Raw genomic sequence first — 21,625 nt, 5'->3', positions numbered from 1 at the left:
TGCTTTTCTTCGGTGGTTTTTCCAGATGAGGGTGTGCACAAAATGATAGTTCAAATCAAATTCAAAAATAGTGTCTTCTTCGGCGCAATAATCTTTCCCCCAATGTTCTGTTCACTTTTGTCGTTATGCTAGAGAGTGCCCCCGGTTAAAAGATCTAAAATAGCCGACCGTTGTATAGACCACAGGGTTCAAAGTGTGTGAAAAAAAGTAGCGGCTACAGTATGAAGATATCAATAACATGACAACACACGAATGAGCAGTTAACATAGTACCGTCCAGGAGATGGATGCGGGGTCAAGCCTCTGGATAGAGAAAGAAATTAACTTCTGTCAATGGAGTTCTTGAGATAAAACAACAAATAATACATTTCATTTATTTTTATATAAAAAACACAGTTTCAAAGTACAAAAATACATAAAAATTGCAGCGTGGGTTTGTAATCGCACAATATTGTCTTGTTTTTCATCTAAAAGACTAATCTCCCTCTGTTTTCTTATATTTTTTTTTTTTTATGCATTATTCTTATTTATACAATGTTTTAACTTGAACTTTAACAACCGGTAGATCGTAGATCTGAATACTCCCGAGGGCACGGCAGGAGCATGCAGGTCCAAACTGAACCACGTAGACGTCCTTCAGGGTTGCAAAAAAAAAAAAAAAGACAAACAAAATAATCGTGGACCTTCAAACTGTTTCTGAATCCAGTCTAAATGGTTCTGCAGGAAAAAAAAACTTGCCTTCGAGCACGTTCTTCCTCTTTGTGCTGAATTTGGAAGCACGTCTGCCGGATCACACAAAAATGTTTTGACATCTGGAGGGGAAGCAGAAAAAAAAAAACATTTGTGGTCATTGAATCAGCCAATCATCAAAAACTTTCTAAAGGCAGAATAAAGCAGAAGCCATTTCTCTGGTGGACCAACGGACAGCAACAATGAATATCGATGGCCTTTGGTCGAGGACCTTGGTCTTGATGGAATTCCTTATTCCGTCATTTATGCTCATTTTATCAAATCCAAGGCCGCCAGTCGGAGTGATTTACGTATCTATGCAAAGTTTGCAGAGTCCAAGAAGAGTGGGATGTTCCAATCTATTTATTTAAAGCAATATGACACGATAATCACACCGCGCTGATATTCAGGATAACGGCACTCCCTCGACAACACATTACGATTTGTTTGCACACAATAGTTCTGCAAAGAACGACACATCGAAGCGTCTTTGATCTGATGCATCACTTTTTATAAAAGAAAAGCGTATTCTCTTTCGAGATGCTGTGGTTAAGGTTGTCTCCATGTTAATACACGCGTACAGTCTCAGTCATGCAGGTCATAGAATCCTTCGAAGGTTATCGTAGGCGAAGACATCTCAGGCTTCTTCAGTCCAGTCACCTGAGATAACCAACAGATTGAATGGCTTTGTTAAAGGTTTGTTGCTACAGTAACAAATACTTGATTACTTTGAGTAAGTAACAGCCTGGTCTTGGCTGAAAAGAAAACCAGCGTTGACGTTTTTGGGGCTTTGTGGAAACATCTGATGCTCTCGTGTCTCCTGGATCGGGCTAACCCCTGATTTCTCAGCTAACACCACCTTCAGGCCAGTTGAAGGAATCTGACACACATTCATGAGGACGAATCTTTTGAAGTCTTTCTAATCTCTTATTTTTGTGCGCACCGTGTGAAAATTTTAGTGCAAAATCGAAGCCGAGCAGAGAGAGTGCCAAATCGCTTCTTAGCCTGTGGCTGACGCACAAAGCTCGTGATCTGATGTTGACTCCATCTGCATCACGTTCTACCTGGACTCAGAGGTGAGCAAACAAACTTTGGAACGCAGCGTGTTCGGATCTTCCTGCTCCGCCTCAGGCTCCGCTGATATCAACGACCACATGATGCAGGTAAGAAATTTAAACTGAATGGCCATTTAGTGTGTATCAAGGATACGAGGAGGTAGATAAGAATTCTCGGTGAAACCGAGGTAATGAATTGTTTTTTTTTTTGACCGGCTTCATGAAAGTAATATCTATTTCCACCATTTTGTCGCTGGTTTTTCTTGGTTTATATTTTTATATCGCGTTGCTCTCTCTCTATGAATGGTCATCACCTTCCGCTTCCCCAGTCTCTCAGCGGTTGTGTCGTGGTGCTTTGTGGTGTGTGAGCAGCGTCTGAGGCTGCTTTTTCGTGTTACGATGCCTTACACCGTATCCGGAGGGTTGTGCAGGGATTTCAAGCCACAGAGCCGAGAAATTTGGACAAATCAGAGTGTTGTGACAGGCAGCTGGCGATGTCGGTTTAGGCCGACTTCTTGGAGACCCTTTATTGTTTTTCTTTCCACCCAGTATAGTCAATTATTTTTAAGCTCAGTTGGGATGTGTTGCTTCAGAAATACTTAAAATAAAAAAATTTTGTACATATATAGGCCGCACTTGAATATAAGGTTTTCATGCTGTGACATGAGGTATTTACACGCCATCAACATGGGATGCCAAGATTACGTGCAGTGGCTCTATTTCCTTCTTTGACGGCCAGATCAATTGCCTTTAACTTAAAAGCTGCATTTCTTCGTGTGTTTTCCACGATGAGGGTGTGCACAAAATGATAGTTCAAAATCTAAATTCAAAAACTAGTGTCTTCTTCGGCGCATAATCTTTCCCCACATGTCTGTCTCACTTTTGCGTTTACTGCTAGAGAGTGCCCCCCGAGTAAAAATCTATAAATTAGCCGCACCGTTGTATAGACCACAGGGTTCAAAGCGTGTGAAAAAAGTAGCGGCTTACAGTATGAAGATATCAATTTAACATGACCAACACACCGAATGAAGCAGTTAACCTGTCCATGGAGATGGATGCGTGGGTCAAGCCTCTGGATAGGAGGAAGAAATTAACTTCTGTCAATGGATTCTTGAGATAATAACAATAATAATACATTTTATTTTAATTTTTATTGAGAAAAACACAGTTTCAAAGTACAAAAATACATAAAAACTTGCAGGACGTGGGTTTGTAATCGCAAATATCTGTCTTGTTTTTCATCTAAAAGACTAATCCTCCCTCTGTTTTCTTATTATTTTCATTTTTTTATGCATTATTCTTATTTATATCAATGTTTTAACTTGAACTTTAACAAACCGGTAGATCTGAATAACTCCCGAGGGCACGTGGAGCATGCAGGGTCCAAACTGAACCACGTAGACGTCCTTCAGGGTTGCAAAAAAAAAAAAAAAGACAAACAAAATAATCGTGGACCTTCAAACTGTTTCTGAATCCAGTCTAAATGTGTTCAGCAGGAAAAAAAAACTTGCCTTCGAGCACGTTCTTCCTCTTTGTGCTGAATTTGAAGCAGTCTGCCGGATCAACACAAAAATGTTTTGACATCTGGAGGGGAAGCAGGAAAAAAAAAACATTTGTGTTCATTTGAATGTTTTCAGCCAATTCATCAAAAACTTTTCTAAAGGCAGAATAAAGCAGAAGCCATTTCCTCTGCGTGGACCAACGGACAGCAAACAATGAATATCGATGGCCTTTGGTCTTGATGGAATTCCTTATTCTGTCATTTATGCTCATTTTATCAAATCCAAGGGCCGCACAGTCGGAGTGATTTACAGTATCTAATGCAAAGTCTCTGCAGAGTCCACAGAGAGTGGACTTGTCGCTTTAATTTCTATTTCTATTTAAAGCAATATGACACGATAATCACAACCATGCTGATATTCAGGATAACGGCACTCCCTCGACAACACATTACGATTTGTTTGGCTCCAGCATCACAGATAGTTCTGCAACAGAACGACACATCGAAGCGTCTTCTGATCTGATGCATCACTTTTTAAAAATAAAAAGAAAAGCGTATTCTCTTCTCGAGATGCTGTGGTTAAGGTTGTCTCCATGTTAAGTACACTGCAGTACAGCCTCAGTCATGCAGGCCATAGCATCCTTCGAAGGTTATCGTAGGCGAAGTCATCTCGAGGCTTCTTCAGTCCAAGTCACCTGAGATAACCAACAGATACGAATGGCTTTGTTAAAGGTTTGTTGCTACAGTAACAAATACTTGATTACTTGAAGTAACAGCCGTGGTCTTGGCTAAAAGAAACCAGCGTTGACGTTTTTGGGGCATTTGTGGAAACATCTGACATCTCGTGTCTCCTGGAATCAGAGGGCTAACCCCCTGATTTCTCAGCTAACACCACCTTCAGGCCAAGTTGAAGGAATCTGACACACATTCATGAGGACGAATCTTTTGAAGTCTTTCTAATTAGCCAGTTGTAATTATCCAGTTTTAAGTGTGCCTCGAGGGGCCTCTGGACTTTGAAGCTTCTGCCGAGAGTCCAACGATGTCCATCTGTTAGAAGATCCCTATCCTTTGCTGTATCCGTCACGCGGTGCTTGAAATGACAGGTTTGATCACTAGACAGATTTTTTTGTTTGACTAAACAAAGATTTCGCCCAGACTGAAATGTCATCTGCTGACGGTAAACATTAAACCCCGGAAAATCAGCCGAGCTTACGGGCTTTCTTCCGTCTACGTTTATTAATGTGTACATCTGTCAGGAGAGATTGCTATCCGTCGAACACAAACGCTTCACTAATCCTTCTATTAGAGGTTTTTAAGAAGCCGTGACAGGAGAGGAGATAACATTAAGCCCTCTGTTGGCAGCTGAGCATCAATCTATTGACGGATGCATGTTTAATCGTGGTTATTAGCGCCGACGTTCGCACATCCTCGATGCACGCGCACGTCAGTCTTCGGGGCGTTTTTGAAACAGCATCTTAAAAAGCTCTGAGGCTGTTTCACAGTTTGATAATGGCTCCTCTCTAGAAATGTCCTGTTCCTGCAAGACGGTCATTATTCTCATCAGTGACCTCATCAGAGCGTTCACACACTCCTTTGCAAACACACACACACTCAGAGAGTGTGATCAACAGCCAGTTTGTTCGGAGCAGTTTCGTTACATTCTCAACTTTTGCCTCTTTGGGTTTTTTACGTCGCCCTTCATCTCGTTTGTCTTTGTCTCTTCTTCCGACTCACGCTTTACGCTGTGAATTTTTAAAAACACATAAAGTTTGTTTGATTTACCTCACTAGACATTTTGCAGGCTTCAAAACTGGGCCAACATTTGCATTCATTACCGCGTCCTTGTGTTTTGTTTTTATCCTTTTTTTTTTTTCAGGTATGTGCAGAAATTTATTCTGCTTTTGCATCCATGACCTCTCTCTTCTTCTTCTTCCTTCATGCCTGAATATTCCCCTCTCCTCTTTAATTAGATCACTAACAGGTGGCCTGTTTATTTCTCGCTACATTAAAAAGAGAGAATGTTGTTTACCTGGCAAATTTTGCAGGTGAGGTAAAAGATTCAGAATTAGCCTGCTCACAGCTCTCTAATGACCCAGCCTGTAAATACAAAAACAACAATCTGTCGTCTCTGTTTTGGGTCTGCAGCACACGATCCAACAACTACTTAACTTCAATGCACTGTTTTCATGGAATGAATTACAAGTGACCACAGAGATTTAACAGCTTCATAGATTGATCAGCTGTCACAGGATGGGAGTCGCAGTGAGAGTTTGAGGACTGAATCTGCTCTGTGGTTTGATCAGGAGGTCATATACTGTAGGAGCTATTGCCCGTGATGCTGAGAAGTTTCTGGAGCGTCCTTCTCTCTGCAACCAGCTCCAGGAGCTCCAGAGCAGTCAGCATTGAGCCAGCCTTCAACAACCGAACATCTCACTGAGCTTTGAAGGACCTGAGCTTCTTCAAGAAGTAGAATCTGCTCTGTCCCTTCCTGTAGACAGTCCAGTCTGTTGTTTTTAGTCCTCCACCACCTCCACCTCCACCTTCTTCACCCTGCATGGAAACTGTGGTCAGGTTAGACCTTCTGAAGTCCACGACCAGCTCTTTATTTTGGCCACATTTAATACTCGCGGTTCCTGCAGCAGTTTCTCTGTGTTTTGTTTGGTGGTTAGTTAGTTCTTCTGATGTTTATATGCCAGAACTCTCATTAGGTTGTATAATTATACATGTTTTTGTCTTTTAATGCCCCCTGTGGTAGATAATAAAGAGCACTTTGTGCCCCAACGTAGACTGTCCTCTAAATTATGAAATATTCAATGTTTGCTGAGTTTGGAACCGTTTACACTGTGACACCGCTGGTTGAATGTGTAGTGTACAGGATATTAATGTATAAGAGTGACGGAAAAATCCAAATTATGATGCAACATGTGAATAAAAACTAAAATTATGAAAAAAAGGTTTATCTGTATCACAAATTAAAGATGAAAAATGACTGATTAAGGTGGACTGAGCTGAAACATACAGTATGTGGACTTTCCCGTACGTCGTTTGATGTCCCTGAAATTCATTTGCATCCAAATTAGATTTGAGGTAGAAAGCCGGTCTGAACTGAGTCCTTCGTTTCTGTCTCCCAACAGAACGTTTACTACACCAGCTCCCAGCAGCTCCACCTGGGAGTGCTGAGCCCGACGATCGACGACGACGACAACAAGTGTCTGGTGGACGTGAACAGCAGACCCAGGCTGCTGGAGTGCAGCTACGCGGCCACCAAGCACATGAAGCTCACCTGGATGTTCGCTCAGGTAAAGCACAGTGAAGGCATCTTATCTGCTCGACCAAAGCTTCTGCGGTTTTAGAGTTCGTCTTTACGGTTGAGTTGGTATCTCGTGCGTCTCCGTGGATCATTCTTCTTCTGTTTGAGGCGATCTGCTCCGGTTGGATAATGAGCTTTCACACATGCACACTCTCTGACTTTTAACAACCCTCTGTCTTATTTTTAATCTTCACACTTTTAATGTTGTCTTAAAATATGACAGATAAGTAGAGCGAGCTGGATAATTAGTATAAAGAAGACACTACTGTATTCACGCCCGAGGCATCTCTGCTCTGTCTGTATACTGGGTTTTTTTGTCGCAGACATCAGGCTGAGTAAGTTCTTCCTCACTCTCTCTCTCTTTTACCCATCGGCCAATGTCTTCAGAGAACAATACCTCAGCAGCTTTCCTCTGAGTCTATCTGTGGCTACACTGGCAGGGGAAACTGCCTCTAATTAGCATCGGCCAGAATCAGAAATCTCACTTTTAACTTATGTCAGAAGTCAGAGAGATGAAACCCATTAGGCACAAACCCTTAGAGGTTTTTTTTTTGGAAAAGAGAGAGTCAATTTTTTTCATTTCGTTCCTAAAAAGTTTGGTGGAGAAGTCAAATAAGGCCTGAGACTGAACTACGAGCTCTTCTAACAGAGCAGATTTAAAAAGGGAAAGACAGAATGCAATGATATTTAATTTAATGCAGCACAAAGATGTTTTAAAAAAAACGTTATGTAACTTTGCTTGAAACAGTGACATCTAGTGGTTAAAAATGTTACTGCAGCTCAAATTTGAGACACTATTGAGGGAAGAAATCGGTAAATTTGGAGCTAAAAGTTGCCGTGACCTGGTCGGTACTTCTTACGGACTCTGCGGTTCACTTCCCCAGGAAAACATCCTTCATCTCTGGCATTAAGAGCCGTGTAGGTCCGTCTGTTTACTGATGATGATTACGTGACATGATTTAGATACTTACCCCTAAAATATACTGCATGCTGAACAGCTCCGGAACGGCAGCGTACTCCACCGTCCGCCAACTCACACATAATCCGTTTGTGAAGCGCTCAGGTGCGTCTCCGCCGGCCACCAAGCATCACGAGAACGCCCGAGATCTCGCGAATTCACGCATAATCGTGCGATATTGGCAGCTGTAGTCTCTTTGACTCCTGCGATGACATTCCACGCTGCATCTTTTTTCTGGTGTCCTTATAAAAAGGATGTGAGGTGTCATCAATGGTTATGCCTTGAAAACCCCTCACCTGTTGACTTCAGGTCGGCCCCGCCCATTATGACGTGTTCTTGTAATGAAACTCGATCCGCGGTAAACACGGAGTATTTTATTTTGAAAATAAACCTGGGTTTTATTTTGTATTTTGTAGCCGATTTCCTTTCCTGCACAATCTGCTCTGCGCTGAATTTATGCGCCGTGCTCCGGCGTCCGTGAACAATAGAAGCTCTGCGTATGTGTTACGGAGGGCTGCTGGACGCCGCAATCGTTCCGGAGCCGTGACTGTGTGAGCTGACCCACTGACTAACATTGAAACATATCAGCTCCGTCGCCATGGCATTATTGAGTGAAATAAACAATGAATTTATACGTGGAAACGTCCTCCCTACAGACACTGTGTGTCACTGATTTATGCGTGCTGCCACAAGCATTAACATCATTACTAATATAACAATTTCCATGCTAACCGTCGACCCCGTCACTGGCCTTTAACAGGGCGGACGCTGCTGAATTTAATTATGAGCCTTTAAAAATGCAATTCAATTCAATGCTAATGAGCTAGTTGTAACTATTTAAATCACAGCAGCAGAAACAAAGAGACTGTGCCCAAAGGGCCGCTGACACTGTGAGCACACATCAGGACAAGACACCGACAGAAATCATCCACATACACAAACAGTAACGCAGTGAGTATTTCTGACAACGTCGCTGTAAGAAGGTCGTAAAGACTCACAGAAGGAAGAAAGGTGACGAGATACAGCCAGAAGAAAGAAACGAGCACTGGAGAGCTGAAAAGAAAAGAGTGTGAAGAGAGAGGCGGCGTTTCATGTGAAGCAGTCAGTCAGTATTTGTGAATTATTGATAAGGAGATCCTTTAAGAATATTGAACTGAGTTTGACCTGAAGGGAGCAGGAGAGGAAGGAGAGGAGGCAGTTTTTCTGATTATTATTATCGGCCTGCTTCTATTGACGGACGCAGCTTCTCTCAAAAGAAAGTTTCAGTTTCACAAACGTTGATCACAAGAGCGCCGTTCGTGATCACGTAGAACACAACACGAGCAAACAGCAGAGCGTCGATGGTTCGTGTGGCGACACAGCATCGATCGCTCGTCGTGTTTTTCTTTTAGATCAGGAGAACCTCAAACTTACAAAAATCAAACATCACGAACTGAAACATCTGCATTTATAAACCATCGACAAAAGGGTCGAACCGCTTCCTCGTGATAAGAAGTTCATTTCATTTGTTTTCTTGGGATCTCCAGTTATTTATGTTGTTCACTTGGGGCGGCTGTGGTTCAGAAGATAAAGCGAGGTCGTCCACTGATCAGATGATCGGTGGCTTCATCCCCGGCTCCTCCAGGCTGCATGACGAAGTGTCCTTGAACCCCAAATTGCTCCCGGAGGCTGCACCATCGCTGCGTGAATGCTAAAACTGGTGGCACCTTGGATGGCAGCCAGTGGAAGTCAGATATAATAAGTACAGTCCATTTACCAGAACTTTAAGAACCGGTTAAGTCCCTCTGTTTACTGATGGGATGATGAACTCACAATCTGCACGGTAGCTTCCATAATATTGTAAATCTGTGGACGCTTTGTTGGCAGAGATTTGAGATTTACAGAGGAAACCGTGTGAAAACCCGCCAAAATAAAATCATAGATATCACCATGATGATGTATATTTGTGGTTCTGGTTATTGATGATGACATAAACCAGACATGTCAAACTCAAGGCCGGTCCGCAAGATAATTTCATACGTTTATTATTAATGACCTGCCAGTAAATCACACTCCCACACAGGTCAAGATACTGACAGTGGTCAGGACCTGTGCACCACTTTAAACTATCTACTAATAACTAATCTGTCTATCTCTGTGAATGTGCATAACCCTGTAATTTCATAAATTCACATGTCATAGCATTGTTACGCATGCTTTACTAAATCAAAACCCACAGACGTCGATTTAGATAATTATTTGTCACACGGCATAGATGGTATTTTAATCACATCAAAGTTCATGTTCAGTCATGTTGGATCATTTTCAATTAATTAATATCAGATTTTTATAAAAGCTCACAGACAAGCTGCTACTTTCCAAAAACTTTTTATGTTTTCTCACAGCTGCGGCTCGGGTCGATAACATTTTGGAAACTTTTAATTGGCGTTATTGACGTCTTTTATATGATTTTCTGCCTGTGTTGTGTTTTTATGAAAAGGTTTAAATATTTAAACTGTTTTTTTTTTCTTGTCAAATCTTTAAAGTTCAATATCTTGGAAGTGCATTCTCTGCAGAATAGCCCACATATTTTTCCAGCCTCATGGTTTCTTAAGGTTTGCCAATTACCTTTTGTAAGAGGCGTACTGCAAGTCTGTCTTTTCACCAGATGAACTCAGCGTGCCGTGTACATAATTCATAGCTGTGTTAATACGTGTCATACAAGTCCATAAAAAAGAATCTACAGTGGAAAATATTTACTCAGGTAGGCGGAGATCAATGAGTACATTCAGTCCCAGGGGCCACGCATGAACACGGTATTTATACAGAGGCACAAGCAGCACTGCTGGATTAGATGAAGGCTGCAACGCTCCCATTCCTCATGAATGTGACAACACGTCTCAGTTATGTTATGTATGCTATGCTTTATGTGCTTCTATCATGAGTAGGGCTGGATTCAGACTGAGGTTTGTGCATTCATTTGAGTGGGGGGTCGTCCATCTCGACTCCAGCAGTCAGCGCCGAGGGGGTGTCGGCGAAAAACAGCTCCGGCGTTTGGCCGAGAAGTTGACCCAGATCCAACTTTTGGGAAAACGGAGCCTGACGTCTGCAGACTTACACTCACACAGGCTGAAGACGCTGAACCTTCATGAACGTTTGTTTTCTTTTGTTTAAGCGGTTACGTATAATAAACTCCTGTTTAGACAGCAGCAGAAGAAACATTGCACTTCACAGTTTGGGCAACTTTTGGAGTTTAATTTGGAGTTAAAAGTTGCTGTCCTCCCCACGGACTCTTCGATTAACGTCCCCTGGGAAAGGCAGTAAGATCCGAGTATGTCCGTCTGTTTACTGATGATATTCACATGACTTTATAATGTTCTGCAGCGGTGTTTGTAGGTCTTTGGAAACTTTACGAGAGGAATAATCGATGAATTTAAACCTGGAAAAGTCGACACGACCTGCCCAGTCCTCCAAGGTGATGTCAAATTTAGGAAGAGCAGGCACAAGAATTTTAAGCGATGAAGCTCAAAGGCACTACAGCAGCAGGCGGTACATATGTCAGGGAGCTGTGTCTGAGCTTTGTCTCCATGCACTGCTTTTCACTCACCTCCTCCTCTGAGGGGGAATGACTTGGTGATTCAGCGTCTGGTTGACAGATTGCCCAACCCGCTCGCGGCCTGGCTGTCTGATGGCTTTCTGGCTGACTGGCTGTCTCACCGGCTGATTAACTAGTGCTCCCCGCCTTAATAGCAGGGAATCAATATTGTTGTCCAGCTCTGCGCTCTGCAGTATGACAGACGGGCTCGCTGCCTACATGTGGGCACCTGTGCGAGCACCTGGGTGGGTGCGTGTGCTTGTGTACGACCTCTCTTAGTCTGAGCTGTATTCCTCAGAGGAGACTTTAAGTACACTCGCACGCTGCGAGAGAGCCAGCAGAGGAGGTAGGAAGGATCATTATGAGCACTTTAATGGATCCTGAGTCCTTCCTCTGTACAGTAGGAGCCATCAGCGGCGTCCACTATGACGAGCCCCTCCTGCTATAATGTCCCATTAGCAGCCCACTGCAGCAGGCGGTGTGAGAGAAAATGTCAAAGGCAGTCCTGCAGAAAAGGAAACAGTGTTAATACATTTAGCTGACGCTTTTATCCAAAGCAACTTACAGGGAGCAGTTTGTTGCTCAAGGACACTTCGACATGCAGGTTGGAGGAGCCGGGGATCGAACCACCGATCATCTGATTAGTGGACGACCCGCTCTACCTCCTGAACCACAGCCAGCACAGTGAATCTTCTAACATAAAGTCTGGCTCACACTGATCTTTAAATCTACATTAATGGATGCCGTCGTTATAGATGGCACAATATTAGTCTGTTGTTGTTGCAGTAAATTAATAAATGCTGCATTGCGCCTTGTTGGCATTGGTTTACATCAGCGTGCATTCACTCAGGATCAGGGATCGCGGCAACTCGTAGCAGGGTTGTCCGGCGGTGGGGAGCGTAGGTGGGTTGCCGTGGACGTGTCTGAATGTAACCGCTGTGAAACAATCAGGAAATAACTTTTTATTTCTCCGATTAATGAGAATGAAAAGCTTTATCGAGGCGAATCTCTGTTATTGTTGCTCTCCGTCTCTCAACCAAAGCGCTCTCTCTCTAATGATCGGACACAAATCAAATTAAACTTCTCCGTGTCATCGCTGGGTCCATGAAATAAACAAAACCAGAACACACACACAGGTAGATTATCAGATTTCAGACTGTCTGTGGAGGTTTGACCGATCTGAGCGTGACGTGGGGCTCCGTTTCCCCAAAAGTTGGATCTGGATCAACTTCTCTCCCGCACACCGGCATGGTTTTTTGCTGACCCCCCTGCGTTGTTGACTGCCGGTGCGGAAACGGACGACCCTCCACTGAAATGAATGAAAAAACTTTTCCCTGGACGCCTCATCCTGTTTGGATCCGCCCAACTCTTAGCTGACTAGTAGCTTACTGCTACAAAAACACGCTGCACCTCTAGTCCGAAACTTTACTGATGCCTAGGGATGGGAATTGATCAGATTTTTACGATTCCGATTCCAATATCGATTCTCTTAACGATTCGATTCTCTTAACGATTCTCATTTGGGGAAAAAAGGAGAACAAACAGCATCATGATCAGCATCATCTAGAGGAGGTAGTGAACTGGAGCGAGTACTAGTACAGCTGCCAGACTCTCTCTCTCGTCATGGTCATCTTCTAAATGTAATGCAGAAGGCATTCGTGTAATGTAACTGTTATATCATGTTTTACAAAGCAGCACATGGTGTTAACATGGTAGGCAGTGTGTTATTTACCTTCTGTAGTAACCGCAGAGGTGCTCATAGCCTGGCTGCTGCCAAAGCGTGTCAAAAACACGACATCCATTTCAAAATATTGCACGTTGTGTGCGCAAATGTTTCTGCATGTTCGTCGTGTTCCCTCCCGACGCTGTTATCTCCACTTTGCAATGATTGCAAGTCGAGCTGTTGACGTCTGTTTTGGTGAAATGCAGCCGAACTTTGGAGCGTTTGAACCGAGTGGGTGACATTGTTTACTACTGATTGCACTGCACGTGCCAAATTTCTTGCGTAAGTTACATGGCGTAATTTGTCGTGCTTGCTGGAATCGAGCGCGCGTAACTTCTTGCGGAAGTTACATGATATAATTCGTGCTTTCTGGATTCGATAAGAGAATCATTAGATAAACGATCAAACGATTCCATGGAATTGAAACACACGGAACCGGTTCTCAACAAGAACCGGTTCTCGATTCTCATCCCTACTGATGCCATGTGCAAACATTGTTTATGTTGACAAGACGACCAAATTCTGAATATGTTAAAAGACTATGTTGACAAGACGACCAAATTCTGAATATGTTAAAAGACAAAAGTGACATTTTGACTGGTAGTTTTACTAACGAGCATGCAAAGAGCTTTTATCTTTTAACCTTCTTAAAAATTGAGTTCTTTCTAACATAGACGAGCCTGCAGCTGTTTCTTGGTCACTTTCCTTGTGCATTATATAAAACGTTTTGACGCATTTTCCCTTCAAGAACAAATCAAAACTCTAAAGTTGGAAAGTTGTAAACCAAAACAACGACTAAAAAAGCTCCACAGTTATAATCCTCTGTGAGTTTGTCACTATGAGCGACTCCTTTCACATCACACAGTCATTTAAAAACATTCATTAGAGCAGCTTTAATGTGTTTTTGTCTTACAATGAAACATTAATCTCTAGAAAGGCTCAGTTATTCTCATAATGGCCAGGATTTCCTGCCTCGGAGACAGACCTCCTCTACTGAATTAATGATCACCTCCATTGTCATGTTAAATGAATACACCATCATGAAATAAAACAAGTCTTCAGGGGTGGAGGGGGGGCTACAGCAAATATAATTCATTTTGGTCTTTGTGAATATTGAATATGAATTGAAACCTTGAAAAAGTCTCTTCTTACAGAAGCCACTATGCCACAAACTGCAGTTCCTCTAACGTCCACTTGAGGCTGGCTCCAGAAGTGAGTCAGTCTCCATAAGTCCCCATGTTCAAAACTTCACAGCAGAAATAAACATGTTTACAGCCTGGTACAAAAAACAGTTTTGGTCTCTGTAGCTAATTTCCCCGTTCATGACAACTGTACTGAGGGTGAATTTATATACAACTCACCTGTTCACATTATATTAAGGCTTAAAGTTATGCAGGATTAAGAGCGTGGATGCTTTGATTGACAGATGGTTGATGATCCACGTCTTTTCAGAATTTTAGATCAGCAGGATCAGATCCCTTTAAATGTTACACACCGGACCTTTAAAGATAACAAACATATTTAAACCTTCATTAGATCTTCTCTAACTAAAGATAATTTACTTGCTGATTGGATCTATCAGCTCCTCACGTGAACGTTGCTCTTTATAAAGACTTCCCGGCGGCCGATCATTAAAAATCCAATATAATTTAACATAGCATGGTCTTGTTTTCACTCATTAGCCTCGGATCGATGTTAACAGTCTCGCATAGATTCGCTCTCTCCATGAGTGTGACACCAGAGTGTGGACAAGTTCGTTCTGTCAAGTGATCACACCTACGCATGTCGACCGACCGATCGACCGCCCGATGTGTGGACAAACCGAGGCAGCTGTGCACACAGACGAGCGAGCTGAGAGGATCGATATCTTTTCAGCCTCGAGGAGGACGTGACTGTGTTGACTGTTGCACACTCGTCTGCTACAATCAGCCGTTCTTGTGCTGAATGTTCAGGGTGTTTGTGGTGCACTCAGTCCTCTCTCTGTTATTGTGTAACATGTAAAGGATATATCGATTTTAAAGCTCCCAGTGAGTTTGACACAAATGGGTTTAGTCGCCCCTCCGCCGGGCCTCGGGCTCATTAAAACATATTACTGCTCTCGCCATAAAAGTAAGGACCTACTTTATGTAAGAGAAAAGAGGTAGAGACTCATATTCAAAGTGCCGTTGTTTGGATGAAATACACATTTGTGGGTTTATCTAAGTATCTCGGTTCCAAGAACAGATTAACTACGGTACAGTAGTTAAATGTACAGTGTCATTTTTAGTGGTGAGCTTACAGGAGAAGCTACGGTGGCTTGAAGAGGTCATCAGAGAGGTCATTGTTGAGGCTACTGAGGTTCCTTTATACAGATATTTAGAAAACGTCATTGTTGACACGTGACTAAGAAGCTAATCTGTTGTTTTCACTTCTTTGGTGCAAAGATTGATGCTGTCCTTGTGCTAAATAAAAAGTATGATCCTCCATTTGTCGACATTTGACTTCCTTAAAAGGGACATATTATGAAAAAAAATCACTTTCAGCTCTTCTACACTGATATTTTTGAATTCGGGGTGCGTTCAAACCCCCCCAGCGTTAAAAACAATGACCGCCTTCATTTTGCGTGCCACACTTTCTCTTTAAAACACACTGTTTAGATTTTTAGCCTCTAGTGACATCACTAATGGGCCCATGAACCATAACCTGGAGGTTATAAAAGAGTACCACGAGTACTAGTTAGCCGTTAAACCCTTAACAGGGTTAGTTTCTCCCAAGTGCTTGAGCTCAGCTGTTGTCATGGTAACCTACCTGTTGCCGGGCGGAATTAGCCAGCAGCTCATTAGCATTTAAAGGCACAGACATGTCGTTAAGACTCCTGAAGGTGATTATATATCACTGAAAACATAGTTATGCATGTTATATTCCTGCTGATAGATCACTCTGAAAGTTACACACTGAACCTTTAAGTGCACTGCACTTGATTTCAGCAGTCAGTGAAGTTTGATTCTCTGGATCTTTTACGGCACGCGTCCTTCCAGCTGCTGGAGGTATGCTGTAAAAAAAAATTATGAGCCAGTTTACAGCCGGGCACTTCTTCTGTCAGGCATGGTCCGTATGACCTTGTGTTTTGAATTACACAGCCTGTAATCACAAATTAGAACGGGTTTAATACAGTCCACACTGCAGCAGTGGAGTACTTGTGAATGAAGTGCGTCAACAAAGAGATGTATTCAGCTTTGGAGGCTCCTAAAAATCATATATTGATCTTGTGTTTCATAATAATAATAATAACATATAATTTTAGTCATCAGATCAGAAGGTAATGTTCCTTAAAGGACCAGTTTGTAGGATTTAGTGCCATATGGCGGGGTAATTGCTGATTGCTTCCTGGTACGAAGAAGAAACTAAATCTTGCCAGCATTCATCAATCCATCAAGCAATCCATCTATAACGACGCCACGCTCTTAATCCTGCATAACTTTAAGCCTTAATATAATGTGAACAGGTGAGTTGTATATAAATTCACCCTCAGTACAGTTGTCATGAACGGGGAAATTAGCTACAGAGACCAAAACAGTTTTTTGTACCAGGCTGTAAACATGTTTATTTCTGCTGTGAAGTTGGACTGACTCACTTCTGGAGCCAGCCTCAAGTGGACGACAAGAGGAACTGCAGTTAGTTTTTTTGGTACTAGTTGAGGCAGAGCAACTACATTACCCACAATGCATCTAGAACTTCCGTTTCTTGCACTTGATTCCAGTGAACTAATGTTGGGAGAGCAGGCAGGAACGTTTTTTTCCACAGTCTCTCTAAAATATACAAATAAGTCAGCCTGAACATACGACAGCTAGCTCTTGAAACGGGCCCCCAGAAGCTTTAGACCACCCCATGTGGGTCGGACAGATGGAACGGCACTCTTCACCCTTCAGTCCTGTTGGTTATTCTTCTATAACGTCCTCACCTTGCTGTGCATTATTTATCATATACTATAAATCCTCTCTCCTCTCTTTACATCGTAGGGTGGCTCCATCCAGAACATGGAGTCTCAGCGCTGCCTGGAGCTGGTGGAGAGCAGACAGTCGGAGTTCACTTTCCAACTCGTCATTCAGGACTGCACCGATCAGAAATGGACCATCACTAACATACTGACTGTGCTGCCTCAGTGAAAACGCTGGAACACACTTTTCTTTTGTGTCGTGACGGACTAATCCAGCAAGCGAGGAAGCCAAAAAAAAAACTCCAAACTGATCAGAGCTGTGGTGCACGAGTCCAGTTAGAAATGGACAAACATGCTGATCTAAGCAGCAAACTAACTGTCCAAAAAATGAGCTTAGAAACCGGACCTATTTTTAACGAGAATCCACACAGGAAGAGATGTGCTTCAATCAGACACGGACCATCAGTAACCTAATAACCGTTTTATACCAATGACCTGAGAGTAGAGACACTCACAGATGGTGCCGAGGCTCTTAAAACTTCCCGCTCTGCAATCGAAATGAGAAATATAGTCGCTTGTTCCAGGGGACAGGCTCATGAAATCATGTAAGCGCTCTGGTTATTGCAGGAGCAGGTCTGTGATGTATTTTTGGGTTCCCCATCTGCCGTTTAAAGACGGTGGCGTCGGGGCCCGTGCTCCCTCGGTATCATCGCACAATCACTGTAACAAATTGAGTGAGCGTGGTTTCAATATGTTTGTTGTGCAGAGGGAGAGATACAAGGTGAGTGACTCGCACTCATTCCAGGAAGGGAAAAAAAAAAAAATCAAGCAATTTCACAACGTAAACGAGATGATTCGTTTGCACAAATTATCTGGAGGAGGCAGGTTTTGATTTATTACCGTTACACGCTACTTGACTCGGAGTGCAGGCAGGACAGATGCTGCAGATTCCCGTCCCTCAGTATCGCGAATAAGGTGAGAAAGTGCAACGGAGAATAACCGCAGAGTGATTGAAACTTCTGAGGGATGGAGTTTCGATTACAATCCCGGTTTAAAGAGTGTGCTTTGGAAATTAATTAGATCAGAAGCGGAGCTGTCCATCAATGCCGGCAGGCGGCATGTTTGGGGTTCAGAGACGGAGCAGGAGATTGATCCGATAAAGAAGAGTTCCTGGCTCCTGTAACACGAGCATGTACAGTAACAGGACTCTGACTCATGCAACATTAATACGATAAGGAAAGTGTTGCATTGAAAATGCTCAAGAGTTCAAGACGAGCACGAGTCCAATAAAACTAAAGCAAAGAGCTCGAAACCAGGTGAAATCTAATCCCATGTTCACGTGTTTCAGCAAACGTTATATATTCAGAGGTGTCTGTGTACGCCCACACAGTCCTGAGAAGATGACAGACATGCAGCAGCTTTAAAACGTCCTATTTTACTGTTGGGCCGTCTGGAACCTCAGCCAATAAGAAGTTCGGGCTACAGTGATTATTATTATAAGATATATTAAAGCAACGCTGCTTAGAAGTTGGCATTTTTTTCTGATCTGTAGCCTCCAGTTTCAGAGTGCAATCTCCCTGTGGTAAATTTACGCAGCTGTACTCGAGTATTTGATCTGATTACATTACTTGCAGACAGCCAAACATCAACATGGTCGACAAATCAAATCAAATCAAATTTTATTTGTATAGTCACAAAGTACATTTACAATCTGTACAGGGAGTGACACCCTCTTCAAGTGAGGAAAAACTTGTCTCAACAGCAGCAGACACAGCAGAGGCTGATATAAGTGACTAGTCCAGCAGCAGTCAGCCCAGCTCGGCGTCTGTCTTTCAGCCTTTTATTTCACCAAGCTCTCACCAACCACTGAAAGTCAGTCCTCTCTTCACTCTCTTCTCCTCTGCCGTTATGTCCATAGAGGCTCCTGTTCTGGCACGACACTGTCTCCACCTACTGTCAGCATTACCCCACGCCCTGGGCCTGAAAACCAAAACACCTGTGGTACAAACACTGACACTCCCCCAGTGCTCACAGCACGGCTAACAAACTGAGCCAACATCAGCTAACGGTTTACGTTACCGTCCATCAGGAGACTTACAGAGAAATATGATGGTGAGACTTAGGGCCGAATGACAAAGACACCATTCAACTGATCACAGGTCAGTGCAGATCAACAGGAGTTAAACTCTGTTACACGATATTACTTCAACATTAACTGGAAATATCTGTAAGAATTACATTATGTAGGATAATTCTGGTTTATTACAATAGTTTTTATCAGTAATCGTAACATTGTTTCCAACCAAGTTAACTTTGGAACATTGGAACACAGTGATATTCCTAAATATGGATATTCAGATCATCAGACAGGTTTTAACCAAACACCAAGGTCAGTAATTAGAAGAGAAAACGATGACAAAGATCACTAATCAATCTGTAGTCAACAATGAACCTGAGCTCAGGTTCAGCTAAAAGTAAAGTGGTTTTAACAATAGAGTAAAACTGTGATTCTGTTAATCGGCCGAGATTCAGGACTGACGAGGATTAATATACAACACATGCAACACTAACAGCAAAGCATCATCACAGAATGAATCTTTTCAGTGTTCTTTCCAATGACGTTAGTGAAATGTTAACATCACTGATACAAACTGTGGCACAGTACAAATATAAACCAAGAAATTATCCTTTAAGCACTTATAACTTCCAGTATCATGGAAATTGCCTGTTTTAAGTGAGTGCAACTTTTTAGTAGTAAAAGAAAAAACAAAGTTTTTTATGTTTTTTGGGGAAGATTTCCACCGTGACACATTTCAGGAGGAGGTGCAGATACAACCTGTTAGGCTTCAGTCCATCAAAGGACACGTTAGGATGCATCCCCCCTTGAAATGAGAGCCAGCTTGTCCCCATGCCTACACAGCTGTTGATCAGCGTCCTTTCTCCTTTCTAATGTCGAACATCACTGCTGAATTGTGCAGAAGTCAAATCAGATGATGAGTAATGTGAAAGGAATGGATTGAACGCAACAGATGGATGTTATACCATCCAAAACAGATGGATGGTGTCTGACAGTGGGCGAGCATCTAATGAGCCGCTTTTCCTTTAAAATTCTGCCGGGGTGAGGAGGGTGTCCGGTTTGGGAACCTCAGGATTGCGTCTCTGCTGTTTGCAGATGATGGGTTTCTGTTGGCTTCATTGGACTGTGACCTTCAGCACTCACAGGGGTGATTCGCAGCACCGCCAAGCCTTTCAGTTCATGGTTCTCTGCTAGAAAACAGTGAAATGCTCCATCCGGGTTGGGAGCGAGTTGCTGCCCCAAGTGAAGGAGTTCAAGAATCTTGGGATCTTGCTCACGAGTGATGGGAAAATGGAGCGAGAGATGGACCGGCAGGTTGGTGCGGCGTCTGCAGTACTGTGGACGTTGTACCGAACCACTGTGGTTCAGAGAGAGCTGAGTCAGAAGGCAAAGTTTGTAATTGTCCTGTCCATCTACGTTCCAACCCTCACCTCTGGTCATGAACTTTGGGTAGTGACTGAAAGAATGAGATCGCGGATAGGGTGAGGAGCTTGGACATCCAGAGGGAGCTCATAGTTGAGGTGGTTCAACATCTGATTAGGATGCCTCCTTTGGAGGTGTTCTAGGCATGTCCAACTGGGAGGAGACCACGGGGCAGACCCAGAACCTCCTGGAGGGACTACATAGCCCATCTAGCCTGGGAACACCTCGGGATCCTCCAGGAGGAGCTGGAATGTGTTGCTGAGAAGAATATCTGGATTGCCCTGCTAGATCTGCTGCCACTGCGATGGATGGATGGATACTACCGACTGGATGTGTGTTTTATGTATGAGTATATTTTGTTTTTGCTGATTTTGACACTTGCATATACTACTGTTCAATAATTTGCTCTACATTTGCAGATCTCCAAAAGTTATGCACTGTCACGAAGCTTTTAATTAAATATTACAGTCAATCTCACAGATATTCAAACCCCCAGCTTTGAAAAGTGTCGGTCAATTATTCAACACAAAAACGGGACAAACTTATTTATTATTGATCTGGCTGTTATGTATTCAAAAATCTTTTTTTTTTTTCAATCACCACCCACTGAGGTACTGACAACACAGTGTTTAAAGCAGTGGTATGTCTTCTATTGGCTACTGTGTAGCATCTGTTACCAAACCTTCTGTTGACCTTCTTGTTCTTTTTGTGGCTCAGGTTTTAGATCCTGAAATCTTAAAAGTATCTCAATTTTTGGGAAGCTGTTAATATATCAAGTCATGAAAATGTCCAAGCTATTTTATTAGTGTATTTAAACTGGATATTTATAAGCACCAACAGTAAAAAACAAATGATAATGGCAAAACTTGTCCTGTGTGTTTCTTCACCTCTGACAGCGATGAATGTTGGGATTGCTTGCTAAAACCATAGACTGTGTATAAACATGGACGTAGTCTCCATGACGTCCCCTACACCCTTAACCTCTGAGATATTTTACATAAAACTGCTGCCTGCTGGGCCTGAACATGAGAGCGGTGAAACTTAACAAACAAGTAAAGTTTTGGGCTGTAAAACCAAAATAATCAGCTAAATACTGATGCTAAAAGGGTCCCTATAGCTGAGGGGACCAGTAGGATTTAGTGACATCTAGTGGTGAGGCAACCACCTGAATACCCCTTGAGTCACCCTCCACCATGTTGAACAGTGGACGTAACGTGAAAGGTCCCATCTGGAGCCACTTTTTGATTTGACAAGGGTGCTTCATGGTCGACTCGTAGGTATAAAAGGTTCATGTTAACAAAAACACAACAGATGTTATTTTCAGGTGATAATTAATTTAATTCATTTTAATATTTTAATTT

General features: G+C 42.7%; 1 protein-coding gene across 1 annotated transcript in view; it reads left to right on the top strand.

Moving 5' to 3' along the window:
* Nucleotides 1–18,415, top strand: part of LOC104933792 (polypeptide N-acetylgalactosaminyltransferase 18) — a 152,962-nt gene extending 134,547 nt beyond the window's left edge. Inside the window, exons 10-11 of the mRNA XM_019261359.2 lie at nt 6,419–6,583; nt 16,848–18,415. Of these exons, the coding sequence (XP_019116904.2) occupies nt 6,419–6,583; nt 16,848–16,994 (312 nt within the window). The 3' untranslated portion in view covers nt 16,995–18,415. The remainder of the gene's footprint in view (nt 1–6,418; nt 6,584–16,847) is intronic.
* Nucleotides 18,416–21,625: the final 3,210 nt, after the last annotated feature.

This window comes from Larimichthys crocea, chromosome XX (genome assembly GCF_000972845.2).
Source record: "Larimichthys crocea isolate SSNF chromosome XX, L_crocea_2.0, whole genome shotgun sequence".
In the NCBI taxonomy this organism is placed as follows: domain Eukaryota; kingdom Metazoa; phylum Chordata; class Actinopteri; family Sciaenidae; genus Larimichthys; species Larimichthys crocea.
The sequence above is the reverse complement of the archived record's forward strand: the minus strand, read 5'-3'. Positions and strand labels throughout refer to the sequence as shown.